This window comes from Lynx canadensis, chromosome A2 (assembly GCF_007474595.2).
Source record: "Lynx canadensis isolate LIC74 chromosome A2, mLynCan4.pri.v2, whole genome shotgun sequence".
NCBI lineage: Eukaryota > Metazoa > Chordata > Mammalia > Carnivora > Felidae > Lynx > Lynx canadensis.
The window spans coordinates 9,228,459-9,245,362 of record NC_044304.2 but is presented as its reverse complement, the minus strand read 5'-3'; the positions used below and the strand labels follow the sequence as shown (position 1 = coordinate 9,245,362).

The window sequence follows — 16,904 nt, the reverse complement described above, 5'->3', positions numbered from 1 at the left end:
CCACAGCACTTTTGACATTTGGGGCCAGATCATTCTTTGTGTTCTGTGCGTCGTCGGCTGCTTACTTAGCGGCAACCCCCTGGCCACCACCCACCACGTGCCCGTAGCACCCCCCCCCGTCCCCCGTCATGACAGTCAAAAACGTCTCCAGACACTTCCGTATGCCCCCCGGGAGATGAAATTACCCCTGGTTGAGAGCCACTGGTCTCCGTTTCGTTAAATATTATCCTACAGTACAATGCAAGTTCAAGGCAGACGGACTTTGAAATTGCCAACCTTGTAAAAAAAAAAAAATGCAGATTTCGTAAAGCCTTGTGGAGGCAAACTGCTGAAATGACACCCTAAGACATTAACAGACGGGACCTGGGCAGTGTCCCTCTGGTTAAAAATGAACGAGCACAAGACTCCACCCACTCCTTAAAGAAAACGTTTGCACGTCCAGGGGGTCAAGACAGGAGCGACGGGTGGACCCCCTAGGGAATTTGAACATTAAAAAGGATCCTCCCGAAAATGCACGAAGCAGACGTCTGAAGTCCAGGGTGGGACTTCTTCGTCTTCACCGCACTGTGAGCAGGAGCTTTGGCTATCCCCGTGTCACAGATGAGGAAACTGAGGCTCAGAAAGAAAACTAGGTCTCCCAGGCCTGGCAGAGCCAGGATTCAGACCCAGCCTGGCTCTAGGTGCCATGCTTGCAGGTTGTAGGCTCCGTGGCTGCCCTGAACCTGAGGGGCCCCCACCTCCAGAATCTTCCATTTGCTCCCCATGGCCCTTCCCCGCTGACGAGAGGCGACAAGGCTCCCCACTCTTCCAGTAGCTTAGGAAACATGATCACGGTGTGTGAATTCACAGGGGCGCCTGGGGCTTTGGGGGGGGAAACTGAAGTGGAATAGAGGCTTGAGGTGGGTTCTGGCATGGTGAGGAGTCTGCCTTTGTCTGAAGGAAGCAAGGAAGGAGATTGTCGGGGCTCGTGTAGAACTCAGGGTGCCATGAGTCTGTGTAAAACCAGAAAAAGAGGCATGCGCACTAGAGGGATTGGCTGCTGCCTTGGACCGGGAGCTTGAGGACTTGTCTTCTGCTAAGACAAAGAACGAAGTGACTCAGGTCTGCTCGGCTCCTGCCTCCCCCCAAGCCCAGCATCCCTTCTTTTTTCCCTTCTCACTTTTGGATCCGGACTTCTGCTGACTCATCTCTCTGAGCAGGGAAGGAGGGAGGAAGTCAGAATTGTTCATTGACCATTTTCTTTCTTCAGTGACTCAGCTGTGATTCACATTTTAATTAACGGGGGAGAAAAAAACCTGATCAGTCCTAAGGCATGTGTCCCGTCACCCATACCTCGAGGCTGGTCGTAAGAAGAATGCCCCCCCCCCCAAATGTGGGATGCCCTGAATTTAACTGTGGTTTGTTTCCTCCGTCAGTTTTGAGGACCCCTCCAGGTTCTCCAAGTTCCGGCTCCCCGGCGGGGCCCCCTGATCCAGAAGCAGCCGCTCCAAGCCCCGAAACTGTGGGTCTAATTCCCGCAGAGTTAGTCTGAGGTCACGGCAAGAAACAGAGTCTCGAGCCCTCCTGGGACAGCAGAAGGATCATGGGAGTGGAATAGCGTTTCCTGAGTTGGTCTTTGGCTATAATCCCAGGTTCAAGCCCTGCCTCTCCCATTCTTCCCCCCTCCACCCCCCTTTCCTATAAGTCTCTCTCCTCCCTGTGAGGAAACTGAGGCTGGGGAGTTTGCCCGAAGTAGACAGCTGGTAGGTGATTGGTCAGGATAGAAACCCAGCCCCTTTCCACTCTGCTGCACTCTTCTGCCTTCCACGCAGCTGAAAAGAAACGTGGAACCTGACAGCTTATTCAACAAATACCTCCTCCTTGAGGCCGACCATGTACTAAGGGTCCACCAGGGAATAAGAAACGGGCCTGTGGCCTTATGGAGCTGACATTTTAGCTGCCTAAGCGTATTTGTCACTGTGTATCAGATAAGGTACTAGTAAGCGTACTGGAGAAGCGCTTGTGGCCGTCACAGAGAACCCCCCCAAATGTATAAAGGGCTCAAACACAATAAAGTTAGTGCTGGCACAGACCGAGTCCAAAATAGGGATCTTGGAACAGCGGGGCAGCTCTCCGCCAAGCAGGGAGGGTGAATCCCAGGCTCCTTCCATATTGTGGCTCCTTATCGTCAACCCGGGGCTTCCAAGGTCTCTGCGCTCCTTGTGGTGAAGCCACAAAAGGGAAGAGGAGTGGAGGGGGGCACCCAGGAAATACATCAGGGCCAGGCCTAGAAGTTGCCCACGTGGCTTCTGCTCTCCTTGCCCTGGCCAGAACTTAGTTGCAGAGCCACACCTAATGGCAAGGCTGGAAAATTGAGTCCAGCTGAATGCCCAGGAAGGAGAGACACAGTGTATCCGGAACTGAGCTCCGCATCTCCTTGGGTGTCCCCCCGATGGAACCTGCCTTCGGAGAGCTTTCAGACACCCCCGTCTTCTTCCACCTCCTCTGTTTCTTAGCCTCCTTGCCCCAAGGAATTGCTCTCGCTTTGCGGTGAGGTGAGGCAAGAACCTGGTGGGATGTCTTTCTCCCAAGACTTATTTGCAAAAGGCCACAGAGTATCCCTGTCCCTTGAGGTGAGGAGACCTGGAATCAAGTCTCGCTTCTCTGGAGACCTTGGTCTCAGAAGCTGTGGGTTTTTGGAACCCTCAGATGGGCAGCCTTCATGGGTCATCCACTCTTCCCACCTTTTATCGGTCAAGGTCTCCACAGGAAACGAAATTCACCCACCGGATGGTTTCACATGAAGAGTGGGTGATTAAGAAACTCTTTAAAGTGGCGGGTGCAGGTAAAGGAAACCGGTAAAGGGATGTTGAGATCCCATGAGGGAAGCCATCGCTATCCCCGATACTTTTGGAACTCAGCCGAGGCAGGGCCACGCAGGAAGGAGTAGGCTTGGAATGGGGGAAGCAATACTCCAACCTGTCTCCTTCATCTTCTGCTGGTGCCTCCCATTGGCCAGACCCAAGCAGGAACCAGAGCAAAGCATTCTGGGAGATGTAGTCCACAGGGGTCCGCCTCACAGCGCACAGCACAAGCGAGAGTTGACCTGGGGAGCAAATGGGGAATAATCAGCACCCGCCAGTGTGTGACCGACTGCATACCGTTGTTTATGTGGTCTCTTCTACAATGTAGCCACAGAGCTGCACAATAGAGCACAGTGGCCACTAGCCCCACATAGCTACGGTAGAAAATATAAATGTGAGTCAATTAGAGTTCACTCAAGTGAAAAATTCAGTTGCTCGGCCACGTTTTAAGCGCTCACTGGCCACACGGGGCTGTTGGCCGCCATATTGGACAGCTCGGAAGAAAATATTTCCACCGTCACCGCAAGGCTCTGGTGTCACCTGAGCCCCTGAAGGTTACGGGATGGAAGAGAAAGGAGTCCGGGGTGAGGCTGGACAGTGAAGGAGGCAGTTTGGAAGGCAGGCGGAGCTATGGATCCGTGGGGAGGAGGTTCTCTGGGCGAAGGAGCAGAGGGAGAAGCAGGGAGGTTGAGTGAGCCACTTTGCTGGGATGGAGGCTGACCCCACGGGGCAGAGTAGAGTCGGAAGGCTTCAGTTCAGGGACACTCACTGGTGTGTGGTCTCAGACAAGACGCCAGGCCTCTCAGAACCTTGGTTTGGTCATCATTGAAGCGGGTGTCCACCCGCCTCCCATGACGACGATGCCTATGATGGGAGCTATGGAAAAGTAAGACCGTATGAGGTGGTAATTCTTCCCATCCTTGGAAATGATCGCTGGGGTTAGAATGGTCCCAAGAGAACCAGCGAGGAGGGTTCCTTTCTTTCCTACCCGGTGACCCTTGTTTGGATCTTCAGTATCCTTCAGCATTTCTTCGTCTTTAGCCACTGTCTTATTAAATTCGCCCCACATCTGCTTCCAATCTTTCCCTGATTCCTTGAGATCTTGCCCACGTTTTCTTAAGACATTCGCGGTCGCTTTCAAGAACTCCCTCCCTTTCAGTTTCCCCCAAGGTCATCATCTTTTTATTTTTCTCCTCTGTCGTAGAGAAATCCACATCCCTTCACTTTTCCAAGCCTGGTGCCGCAGAGTAGTTAGAAATGTATGAGAGACGGGATCAAAACCCAGCTCCGCCATGTACCCGCTGTGTGGCCTTAGAGCAGTGACTCAGCCTCTCTGATCTGCAAAGTAGAAGGAATGATAGGCCCTGCTTCATAGGGTCGTCGTGGGGATTGATTAAAACATCACACCCTGCCTGGCCCACGGCAAACACTCAGTAAACATTACCTTCTTTCTAATCCTGCTTTTTAAAACTTGGTATTGAAGTAGGACATACATGCCGAAAAGCACACACACACACACACACACACACAGGTACGGCCTGAGTAATTTTCCAAAACTGAACACGCTCGTGTAACCAGCACCCAAAGCAAGAAACGGATTGTCCCCAACCCCCTGACACCTTCTCATTCCCTTCCAGTCGCTCCACCCTGACAGGGAACAGCTCGTATTAGCGTCGCCTATTTTTGAATTGTGAGCACACGGAATCACACGGCACGCTCTTCTTGGCCTTCTTCCCTTGCCGCCCTGTGCGTGAGCTGGGCAAAGTTCACGGTCACGGCCGCGTGCACCGCACGGGGGTGACGGGCATTTGGGCGTTTTGCACTTTGCAGCGCTTGCGGGGGGGAAAACCGCTTGTCTTTGGCGGGACGTATTGCTAGGACGGGGGTTTCTGGGTCGTAGGGAGGAGTCCATTTATTTCCGGCAAAAACCGTCCTAAGTAGTGGTGGGACGAGTCTCCACTCCCACCAGCTGCCACCGGCCGAGAGTTGAGCTTTTGTTTTTATTTTGATCTAGGAGTGCCTCTCCCTCGGGAGGGGCCCACTAAATGTCTGGGAATTAAATCGAAAACGTCCTCGTCGGGTTCCTCGAGAGCTTTACTCCGTCAAACGTCTCATTCGAACCCTCAGGCTCTGCTTCTGCACTCCCTCTGTGCTCTTCTCCTTGCAAACTTGGACCGATCCCCTCTAGCTCTCCCCCGCTCTCATTCCAGTGTCTCGGGGACCGGTTTCCCTCCCGCCTCCTCCAGCCTTGCGATCAGCAAGGGATCATCACGACGACGGTGCCCTTCCGCAGGCCCGCGACCTGCGGATCTCCAAACCCGCCCGTCTCATCGTCATCCGCTTCTCGCCCCCAGCAAACCCACCCCTCTGGAGCTCCCATCTTTTCTAGAATCACTTACCTCCTCTCTCCTTCTGGGGTTTTTACATCTGCTCCTGCTTTTTTTTTTTTTTTTTTTTTTTTTAAGAAAACACTGCACTTTAAGAGAGCTTCAGGAATCACCCAAAATAGAAACGTGTCCTTTTGTGTAATCCTGTACTTTAGAAGACAATTAAATGGGAGAACGGCTCCATGCAAAGGTTAAGGTGCTTGAGAGGACCTTGTGTGAGTGCTAAGAGCTTCATATTCACAGGGGAAAACGCAGGACAATATCTGTGTGACCTGGGGTGGGGGAAGGGGTTCTTAAACAGAACTTTAAAAGCACAAACTCCAAGGCCGATAATAATAACAATAATAAATAATAATAATTGATTAGATGAAAAGTGAGATGTTTTGCTCAGATAAAGACATAACGGGGACAGTTTAGGAACCAAACTGCCCACATCCAGATTTTGCTTTACCATTTCCTGTGAATCCACGGGCAAGTAACTCAACCTTTCTGTGCCTCAGTTTCCTCACCAATAAAAGGGAAAGAATAGTATCTACCTACGGGGTTGCTAGGAGTTTCTTAAATGAGTTAATATTTAAAATCCTATAGACTGGCACCTGGTGCATGGTAAGAACTAAAGTGGTGTTTGTTTTAATTTTTTTTTTTTAATTTTTTTTTCAACGTTTATTTATTTTTGGGACAGAGAGAGACAGAGCATGAACGGGGGAGGGGCAGAGAGAGAGGGAGACACAGAATCGGAAACAGGCCCCAGGCTCTGAGCCATCAGCCCAGAGCCCGACGCGGGGCTCGAACTCACGGACTGCGAGATCGTGACCTGGCTGAAGTCGGACGCTTAACCGACTGCGCCACCCAGGCGCCCCTGTTTTAATTTTTTTAAATGTTTTTAAATTTATTTTCGAGACAGAGCATGAGCATGAGCAGGGGAGGGACAGAGAGAGAGCGAGACACAGGATCGGAAGCAGGCTCCAGGCTCCGAGCTGTCAGCACGGAGCCCGATGAGGGGCTCGAACTCGAACCGCGAGATCATGACCTGAGCCTGTCGGACGCTTCACCGACTGAGCCACCCGGGCGCCCCCTAAAGTGGTATTTGTAAATAGAACGACAGAAAAATAACTGACCACAGATGAGTATCTAATTGCTATCCGTTAGGCTGCCCCCCCAACCACATGTGACTATTTTAAAGATAAATGAAATAAAAGTAAATACAACTTAAAATTCCCTTCCTTGGGGTGCCTGGGTGGCTCAGTCTGGTAAGCTAAGCGTCTGACTTCGGCTCTGGTCATGATCTTGTGGTTCATGAGTTCGAGCCCCACATCGGGCTCTGCACAGACAGCAGGGAGTCTGCTTGGGATTCTGTCTCTCTGCCCCTTCCCCGCTCACACATAAGGTCTCTCTCTCTCTCTCTCTCTCTCTCTCTTTCTCTCTCAAAATAAATAAATAAACTTTAAAAAGCGGGGCGCCTGGGTGGCTCAGTCAGTGAAGCATCCGACTTCGGCTCAGGTCATGATCTCACGGTCTGTGGGTTCAAGCCCCGCGTCGGGCTCTGTGCTGACAGCTCGGAGCCTGGAGCCTGCCTCAGATCCTTTTTCTCCCTCTCTCTCTCTCTCTCTGCCCCCCCCCCCCCCCGCTCATGTTCTGTCTCTGTCTCTCTCTGTCTGTATATAAATACACATTAAAAAAGAGAGAGAGAGAATACGAAAATTCAGTTCCTTACTCACACTAGCCACATTTCCAGCATCCATAGCCACATGTGGCCAATGGCCACCATATTGGGCAGCACTGATCAAGACTGTACAAGGCAATATATGTATATACATATATATATATGATCAGGGAGATTAGGGAAGAGAAGTCCGAAAAGCTAAGCAGTATGTGACGTGGTACTCAAAATCATTTGCAATCAGAAAGATGAAAATCAAAACAGCGAGTATTTCCGTGTGCCTCTCGTAGTGGAAAAAGTCAGCAAGGGTGGGCGGGATGTGGGGACAGGGGAAACTCCTGCCCCCACTCCTGCGGGTGTGGCCTGGGCGGCCCTGCGGAAGGTCATCCATCATCCGTGCCAAGCGGAGTTAATTCAGACTCACCAGCGGTTACGCTCCCAGGCAGTCATCCCAGGGAGATTTTCACCAGGTCTGTGAGGGGCGGTGCAGGCTTATTCGCTACAGCACCATCTGGGGGGGGGGGGGGGGCGGGGCTGGAGGCCACCTGGTGTCCATCCCCGGGGACAGGAATATGGCGGATGCACCTACGGAGCCCCAGGCCGAGTGAGAGCTCCAGATGGCACGTCTAATGGACCACCCAGGATGGGGCTTAAAAACCTGGTTCTGGGTGAAAACAGGAAACAACAGAATATGCTTAACTTCGTGCCGTCAATGTAAGTTAAAAATATAAGCCCTCAAAATAAAGCACATGTTTTGCAAGAATGCACTCCAATAAGACCAAATTAAACATGATATTGGTTGTCTCTTGGGAGAGGCGAATGAAAGTAGGGTTTGGGGACACAAGGGAATGAATGAATGAGTGAACGAACGAACGAATGAATGAGTGAATGAGTGAATGGGCAAATGAACAGAGAGGGACAGTGCAAAGACCAAAGGTATAAATAAATATGCCATGAACTAAGGAGAGCAATTAACTTGACTCTCTCTGTTTGAAGATTTTTTTTTTTTAAGGAATTTTAGAAATACTTTTTCCAAGAGGAGGTAAAAGCCAAGTGATATAAAAATAAACCTGAAAAGGATTTGCACGATCTATGAATGGCAAGAATATAGACTGCCTGGGAAGCAGTTATGCTCCTAAGTACCCATCTCAGGAAGATTTGACCCTGGCCGTGGGGGCAAGTGTTTCTTCTAACCTGAGGTCAGGGGTCCACAGTGGCCTCCATCTGTCTCCTGCTCTCTAACCATGCTAACACCTCCTGGTCACTCTCCTGTCCTCCGTCCCCTCCCTCTCAGCTAGTAACCTCACTCTTTACCATGAGGTCTCTCCAGCCCCAGGGCCTTTGCACATGTTTCCCTCCTCACCCACCTGGCACCTGGTAGTTGCACGAATAGTTCCTGACATCCTGACCTCCAGCCAGCAGAGGAAAATCTAGCTCCTTTCTACGCTCAGGTTAGTGGAGGAATGAGCGTGGCTGAAGTCCCAGGAGAGGGTAGTCGGGGTGGTGGTGTTCCCCAGGGGCAGCCCGGTGGAGGTGACACAGCCAGACTCAAGAGCCAGGCACCGCACGTTAGCTGTGTGATTGTGGTGGACGAGTAGCTCATGCCCTGGGTCTCGGTTTCCCTCTTCACGAGAAGAGAGTAGAACCCTCACCAGGGAAAGATGCTGGGGGATGAAATGAGATCTCAGTAGGTAAAGAATAAGCCTGTAGCCTGACAAAGGAAACAATGCGATGACCGTTGCCTTTGTTGGTGGGTTCCGGCATAACTTACCCCCAAGTAACACAGGAAGAAGAAAAATGATGAAGAAGACAAAAGCAACCATTTGTGTAGGACTTCCTAAATCCCAAGCACACCTATCGGGGCAGGTACTATTGTCATCCCCGTTGTACGGCCCAGGAAACTGAGGAACAGAAGAGTTGAGTGACTTACCCGAGGCCACACGGCTAGTGATTGGAGGAACCGGGATTTGAACCCATTTCCTCTTATCCACTAGGAAGGATGGCTGTTGTCCGTCCACATGACAAGAAGTCTGGAGGCCGGGTGGCTGGTGGCAGGGTTGGCTCCACAGCCCAGGGATGTCCCCAAGGAGCCCTTTCTGTCTTTCCACTGTGGCGTCTTCTGTGGAAGGACTTTCCTGGTAACCTTTACCACTCATGGTCCCAAGATGGCCACCTTGTTCCAAGACGTCTACACAAAAGCATCCAGCCAACGAAAAGGAGGGGTTGTCTCCTGCCATGCCACTTTTCTCAGGGGAAGAAAACTTTCCCCCCCCAGAAGCCTCCAACAGCCCCCAGCAGCCCCCTCAGGTCCTGTTAGATACATGACTGGCTCATTCGACCAGGGCTCCCATGGAAAGGAATTCTGGGAAAAAAAGACTTCCTGTTGGGTATTTTCTGACTCTGATGGAAGACGCACTCCACTGGCAAGGGAGGGTGTAGGATTGGCTGTTGGATAAACAGCCATCGTATCTTCCACGATCCTTTTCCTAGTTTAAGACAAGTCCTGTCTTCTACCCAGCCTTCTGTCTCTTCCAGAATATACTCTGTTATCATCAGGCTCTCCTACTTTTCACTTCCTCATTGTTTGTGCATGCAAGAAGCATTTATTGAGCACCTGCTGTATGCCAGGCATAGTTTTAGGTACTGGGGATACAGCTGTGAACAAAACAGATGAAAATCCCCGCCCTAGTGGGGCGAAGCAAGACTAGCGCCATCCAGTGGAACGTTCTCCGGTGATGGAAATGCCACTGTCCCCATGGGGCTATAGAGCACTTACAAGCCCCCCCCCCCTCCGCCGGCAAGACCTCCCCGTGACCTGATGCTCCTCATCCCTTGCACCCAACTCATCCCTGGGCTGCCCTGAAGACCGGTGACCTTGCCTTTCTCAAAACAGTTTTGAACTTGACCCCCTAGGATGAACCTCCCTGCCGGGTCTCCACCCACCTCCGTGACTTCCTCTTTTTCACCAGTCTCCTTCCTCAACCACTTGTCTCTTAAAATGTTGCTCTTTCCCAACATTCCACTGGGGGCCCTTGGCTTCCTTCACTTTACCTCTGTACTACTCTAGGACATCTGGTCTACCATAACCCTGTTTCCCACCACTCTTTTCTCATTCAGCAGACATTTATTGAGTACCTGCTAGGCCGTAAAAGGTGCTACACACACACACACACACACACACACACACACAACCTTTGTCTCTGTGGTGCTCACATTCTAGAAGGGGGGGGGGGAATAATAAATACAGCTTAATAAACGATATAATCCTGGAGAGCAAAGAATCTCTTTAGCTAGAGGGGCCAGGGCAATCCTCTCTGAGAAGGCGAAATGTGACCTTTGAAGGACCTGAAGAGGGCGCCAGGCAAAGAGGGAGAGAGTTAAGGGGATGGGCATTTGCAGTAGAAGAAATGGCCACTGTAACATTCTTGGGGTGGGAAGGAGCTTTTCCTGTGGGAGGAACAGAAGGTCGGGGTGGCCAGAGTGTGGGGGGATAGGACAGGCCGTGGGCGTCAAGTGACTGTAGGTCTTGTGATCCCGGTAGAGTTTGGATTTTATGCTAAGCCTGATGGAAGCCAATGGAAGGTTTTAACGAGGGAGTCATAGCAACTGGCATCTCAAACTCAACGTGTCCACAGCCCGGTCTTGACCTTCCTCCTAACCCACCATTTTGCAATCTCAGTTTCCCGCCACCCCATCCTTCAGGTATTTCAGGCCAAACCCTACAGTCATCTTGGATTCCTCTTGCTCCCATCCCCCGACGCTTAATCCTTCCACGGGAAGCCCTGGCGGCTGCCATGTTGTTCTCCATAGCACTTCCCACCTTCTGACATACCCTATGTTTTCCCATTGTTTCTTTGTTCATGGCGGCATCCTTGGGCCCCTGTAGTAGGTGCTCAATAAACCTTTGTTGAATAAGTGAATGACCTTTGCCTAGTGGTTCATTCAGAGCCAGGAAGCCATTCTTCCCTTCTGTCTTTCCCACCGCGGCCCCCACCCCATCCAACAAGCCGCAGGAGATGAAGAACCGGGGTTCTGGCGTGCTGGGGTCCTGGCTTTGAGGTCCTGCTCCACGGTATGGACCTCCATGCATTAGCAACTTCTCTGGGCTCTAGTTTCCTCTGGAAAATGGGGCTCATCCTACCAACTGCTGGAATGCAGAATTTGATGAGCCCAGGCAAGCTCCCTGATGCCCAGCAATCAATGGCCGCTATATTTAAATTGGGGCCTCCTTTGTACTCCCACTGCCTTTGTCCTAGTTCCAGCCCTCATTACGCCGGCCTGCTCTCACCGCTCCCTCCTCGCTCTGCCTCCATCACTGCCCATCTGTCCTGTCAGCTGTCAGCCCTGTCTCTACCACGCCAACCCTAATCACATCCCTCCCCTGCTCCGAAACCTTATATGACTCCCACTGTCCATACGATAAGGCCCACCTCCTCAGCCTCCAGTTCAGAGCCTCCGGCGCCAGCCCACCCATTTCTCCCCAGCAACATCCTGAATGAAACTTAGGCCTCCATAGGGCTTTCTTGGCCACAGAAGCCTTCTCCTCCGCCCTCCCCGCCTCCCCCCCTCATTCCTTCTCATCCTTCCAGGGCGGGGGCGGGGAGGGTGGAAGAGAGTGCATTTTAGTTGCCAGTTAAGATTGCACGGGGCTGGAGGGAGGTCCGATGATCTGCATTTCTGAGGCTTGGACAGGTTAGGACAGAAGCCACACAATGAGAAAAGGCAGGGCTAGGGTTTCGGTCCAGATCGCAGGTTGTGTGTGCGGTGCTGCTTCCCCATTTTCCTGCAGCCCGGGGCTGCAGGGACTTGTGTTTGAACCTCGCTCTCTCGCAGGTTCATCTGAGGGCGGGGCTGAGCTCCTCTCCGGGCTCCCATTGGGTCCCGCGCGCAGCCCCGCCCAGACCCGCCAAGTCTCACCCGGAAGTGCGGTGGCCTCGTCCCCAGGTCCCAACTTGTGGCCTTGCCCCGCAGGGGGCTTCATTGTCATACAGGCCACATCCCCTCTCTCCAGTGTTCGGAACCCTCTGTGGCTCCCGCGTCACTTGGAGAAGGAACCAGGTCCTCGCCACGGCCCACAGGGCCCTGTGTGATCGGCTGTCGCCGCCTCCCGCTGTCACCCTGGCTGGCTTGGCCTCGTCACCGGCGGCCTCACGCTTCTTCAGATGACCAAGCTAGTCCACACCAGCAGAGCCACACGCGTTGCTTGCTTTGGTTTTCTATGTTTGTTTGGTTGGGTTTTTTTCCCTTCTCATTTATTTCTGAGTAGTGCTGACCGCGTCACACGTATCAATTCAACGTGTCGTTAGTCCCCACACCCCTTTGAGGTGTCGTCCGTACTAGGGTTACCCCTGTTGTACAAAAAAAGGGGAAACTGAGACACGGAGAGGAGTCCTGGCCTGTCCAAGGTCTCCCAGCTGGGAAATGGCAGAGCCGGGATTTGAACCCATGCAGGCTGGGCTGCTCAGACTGAACCACTTTTCCTTCCAGCTGATAAAGAGCGCCGAGCCCCGAAGGGTCTGCCATTCTCCCGGGCCCCTCCCCCAGACCTCCGGGCCTCCCCGTGATTCGTTCTGATGGCGAGTTGTGCAATATATTGAGCATCGCCCCGACCACGAGTGATGGGAAACTTTCGCCCCTCTACGTCCAGCATTTACTGATCACCATCAACCATACACCGACTCGGGGTCTTTGCAAAGCACCTTTTATCCTATAAGGCAGGTACTGTTAACGCTGCTTTCCGGTCCAGACCCCGAGGCCCAGCAACGTCAAGTCCCGCACCTGTGGTCACCGAGCCAACAGCTAACATCAAATCCCACTCCTGTCTGACCCTGAAACCCACCCTCTGTCTTCCGCTCTGGCTTCTTTCTTCCAGCATATTGGCGACCGTTGGGACGGAGTTTGACCTACGGACCCTGAGGGCAGTCCGAGTGCTGAGACCGCTCAAGCTGGTGTCTGGAATCCCAAGTGCGTGAGTTTCCAACCCTGGCAAGGGGTCTGCTCAGGGGGTCCCGGGAGTCCTCAGTTTCCCCTCCGCAGAGCATCTCAGAAGGGGCCCCCGAGTGCCTCCCAGCCTGTGTCAGGGCAACCTTCTCTTGGGGGAAGCTCCCCAAGGGACCCCCCCCCCCCGCCCCGCCCCGCACCCCAGGAACCTGGCAGCCGGTCTGGGTGAGCTTCTGAAAGCAAGCCAGGGGCCTCACCTAGAGCCACAGCACCCATTCATATTATTGAGCAACCTGCTATCTGTCCGGAGTCGTGTTGATGTTAGCTCAGTCAGTACTCACAGCTCTCCGCAGTTGGGCCTCGGCAACATCTCCGTTTGACAGGTGGGGAAACTGAGGCTCAGAGCGGCCGAACCATTGGAGCAGTGGTCACGTGGCTGAGAATGGCGGGACTGGGGCTTAGCAAGTGTGGCCCCAAGCCTGGCCAGTAATGCTGGTGGCAGTGGGCGGTCACCACGTATCAAGCGCCCGCTGCCTACTGGACGCTAGGGACAGAACTTTCCATGCATTGAATGTCTTACTTTGCTTCACAGTCACCCAGTGAACCCATTTGACAGGTGACAAGGCTGAGGCTCAGGTTAAGTTATGCACCTGAGCTCTGACAGCTTGACGGTGATGAGCTCCAAAGTCCATAGGCATCTGGTGCTGCTTTCTCCTTCTCTCAGGGTGCTTCCATTCCGCCCCCCCTTTGGGGACAGCTGCAGTATTCAGGGTCAGAAGGAGGTTCAGCTGCAAAAAAAAAAAACAAAAAAACAGGGCCGACCTTTTTCTGTCCCACTGCCTCAGTTCGTCCTACCGCTAATAATTTGTTTGTGTGCCAGGCGCTGCTCTAAGTAGCTGCCATTTTTCAAATTCGTTTGTCCTCACCACAAGCCTGTGAGGTAGCTTCTTCATTAGCACCCTCTCCCACCTCCTTGGCTCTTTCCGTCGGGTTCGTCGCCACCCAGATTTAAAGGTAAGGTCTCCCGATGACCACCAGCAGGGCCTTTTCGTGGAAAGAAGCATCTGCAGGATTCCAGGAGCTGCCTGCATTGCATTGAGTCAGGGATCATCCCCAAGCTAACGCTAATAAGGGTTTCTATTAATCACCACCTACGATGGTGCTTTGGCAGCTAGGCGCTCCCTCCTTCAATCCTGAGAGGGCGGTGCTCTCCCAGTCCCCGTTTACAGATGGAGAGACCAAGGTTCAGGACGGTGACCTGCCTTGGTGAAGGTCACACGGCTGGGGTAGTTGACGAGGTCGGGGCCCCTCGATGCAGGCTTAGCGAGGTGCTCAGATGGGCCCTGCCTTATCTGGAGGGGGCTGTCAGGAGAGAGAGAATGAGGACAGCGGGATGGAACGGGAAAGATGCCCAGCAAGGATGCAGTCTCAGCCTGATCTCGTGGAGAGCTCTAGACTGTGAGTAGCCCCCTAGGTATCCTCCAACCTGAGGCGAAGAGACTGCTTGCTGGCCTTCTATACCTCTCTGGTCACTTGCTGGGGGTGGGAGGTGGGGAGGCAGCAGCCGCCTGGGTGAGGCCGCTGTTGATAACCGAGTTGTACAAAGAGGAGGGGCAGCTGGGAGCCCCTAGCGGCTGGCAGGTGGGTGCAGGGTATCTGGCCCGGGGACTGACGCCACCCAGTGTTCGGAGCCTTACCCACCCTGCCAGGCGGGTGGAAGAACATCGCCCTTCCATTTCGGACCCCCATGGTTTCCCCCCACCAGGAGGTGCTAATCATGAGCCACGCGGAGTTCTGCTAATCAAGAAGCAAGGCCTCAGGCTTTTTGTTCGGACCCTCGTTTTCACCGTAGACTTCCCTGACCGCACGGTGGCCGCAAACCTAGGATCTGACGTCCCTCAGGCCTGGGCTTAAACCCTGGCTCTGTTATTGCTAATGCCCTGGGATGAAATCACCTCTCTCGGTCTCGCTTCCCACCTCTGCGAAATGGGGCTACGTGTGCGCCCACATCAAGGGCTGGGGGTACAAGCCGGTGAAATCATGTCTGGTTTCCCCGGGACCGGAACTAGGACATTGATTGCTTTCCCGAGTAGAGGTGGGGCTAACCTAACTGGAGTCTTTGCATGAATTAGGAAAAGACGCCCCCTCTCGGTGGGAAGAATTAAGAAAAGGCTCCCCTCTCTGGGTGAAGGCCGCCCTACACTTAGGAGGACGGCTCCGAAAGCAACCAGTTTCCACGCCTGTCTTGCCTAAAAGGTCATCAGATGACACAGCATATGTCAAATACTTCAAAAATACTTTAAAGCAAAAAGTGCCCTCACACACCGGGAGGGATTGTTCCCATTGTATAACGAACAGCCTTGTTACCCCGCCCTCAGCTTTGCGTGTGCTCGGGGTGCCTGGGGTTTGGGGCGCTCGCTCACGGAGCTGTGGGGCTCTCTCTGTGTCTCCCCAGGTTTACAAGTCGTCCTGAAGTCAATCATGAAGGCAATGATCCCCCTGCTGCAGATTGGCCTCCTCCTGTTTTTTGCAATTCTTATTTTTGCAATCATAGGGTTAGAATTTTATATGGGAAAATTTCATACCACCTGCTTTGAAGAGGGGACAGGTAGGTCCAAGCAGCATGGTGTTACTTTCCCAAGCTTCCTCCCTTGGGGACGAGCTCCCGGAAGGGAGATGCAGGGTTTTGCTTCTTTCTCCGGGCAGCTGGGAGAGCTTGCTTCCGAAGTTCTGCAGGCAGAGCGAGGGGGGTGAAATAGCCCTCGAGGTCGCGGTAGTTCTAGGGCCTTGCGTTGGGGTCCCCGGATGGCGTTCCCCCACTGTCTACACACACGGGGACCCGGTAGCTCCCAGATACATCCTCAGTGACGTTTCCTGCTCTCCAAACCCTTTTGCTCCCTGAAGCCCAAGTACCAAACGGAATCGGATAAGGAGAGAAGCCTGTATGTCAGTTTGGGCGCCACTGGCCATCTTGGTGCAGACGGGCCCATCGGCAGGGCTGGTCACGGGGCGAGGGGACCACGAATTCATGGGGTGGACAGAGAGGACGGTGACGCCGAGGGGGAGTCCCTGTGGGAAAAGAAAGAGGCTTCAGGCCTGTCTTGCTGGGTGGGCAGAGGGATCTGGCCGGGAGTGGCTTCCCACGGGCCGTCTCCTCCTGGTGACCCCCAAGAGGCAGAGCCCTGGCCCCAGGCGGCCCCACGGGGGACGGAAAACGTGTATTCAAGATGTGCTTTCTTCTTCCTCCTTTTTCTCTTGCTTCTCCTGACTCCTTCTCTCCTGGGCTTGTGAAGTTTGCTCAATATGGGATGTCCTAATTATTTCTTTCCCCGATGAAGAAGGTGTTAATTGAGGCAGAGCTATTTCTGCGCCTGGCCTCGTCACCCCGGGCGGAAATGCAGGAGGGAGAGATACAGGGCAGGGCCCCTCGGAAAAGTCAGCCGAGAGCAGAGAAACCAGGACTCCTGGATCCTAAGTGTTGAGGTTTTATTGGTTTTCTTTCTTTCTTCTTTCTTTTCTTTCTTTCTTTCTTTCTTTCTTTTTCTTTCTTTCCTTCCTTCTTCCTTCCTTCCTTCCTTCCTTCCTTCCTTCCTTCCTTCCTTCCTTCCTTCCTTCCTTTTCTCTCCAGCCAAGCAGACACAACTGGCTCGGGCCTAGGTGGGGTTGTGAGGGGGCAGATGTGGGTGGGGCAGCTGCGGGGTGGGTAGGAAGCCCCGATTTAGGAGGATAACTGAAAAGCTCGCGATTAAAAATATAAGGCGTGTGAGTAAGAGACCAATATAGACAGACACCCAGGCAGCAGGTTAATTTTAAAATATATTTATAACCAAATTCCTCAGACTCTCCGGACGGTTGCTTTTCTAGAAGCAGCCCTCAGAGTGTTTCGTGATGGGGGGCAGGGGGAGGGGGGACGGAAGGCTGGGTGGGGGGGTGGGAACGAAATCAAGAGCACCACGATGCAAACTTGCTAAAGAGAGTCAGGTTTCCAGCTGCACTCTTTTGTCATCGGGAACCCGGTTCCTGCACGCCCAGAACTGTGCTCAGCACTCAGGGAAATGCAAAGGTAAAGTGGAG

The 16,904-nt window shown here is 53.1% G+C and overlaps 1 protein-coding gene across 4 annotated transcripts in view; it reads left to right on the top strand.

Moving 5' to 3' along the window:
* Window positions 1-16,904, top strand: part of CACNA1A (calcium voltage-gated channel subunit alpha1 A) — a 212,854-nt gene that overhangs the window by 82,660 nt on the left and 113,290 nt on the right. For all 4 annotated transcript variants that reach the window (XM_030301780.2, XM_030301792.2, XM_030301763.2 and 1 more), the window contains 2 exons: window positions 12,763-12,854; window positions 15,286-15,438. In XM_030301780.2, the coding sequence (XP_030157640.1) occupies window positions 12,763-12,854; window positions 15,286-15,438 (245 nt within the window). The remainder of the gene's footprint in view (window positions 1-12,762; window positions 12,855-15,285; window positions 15,439-16,904) is intronic.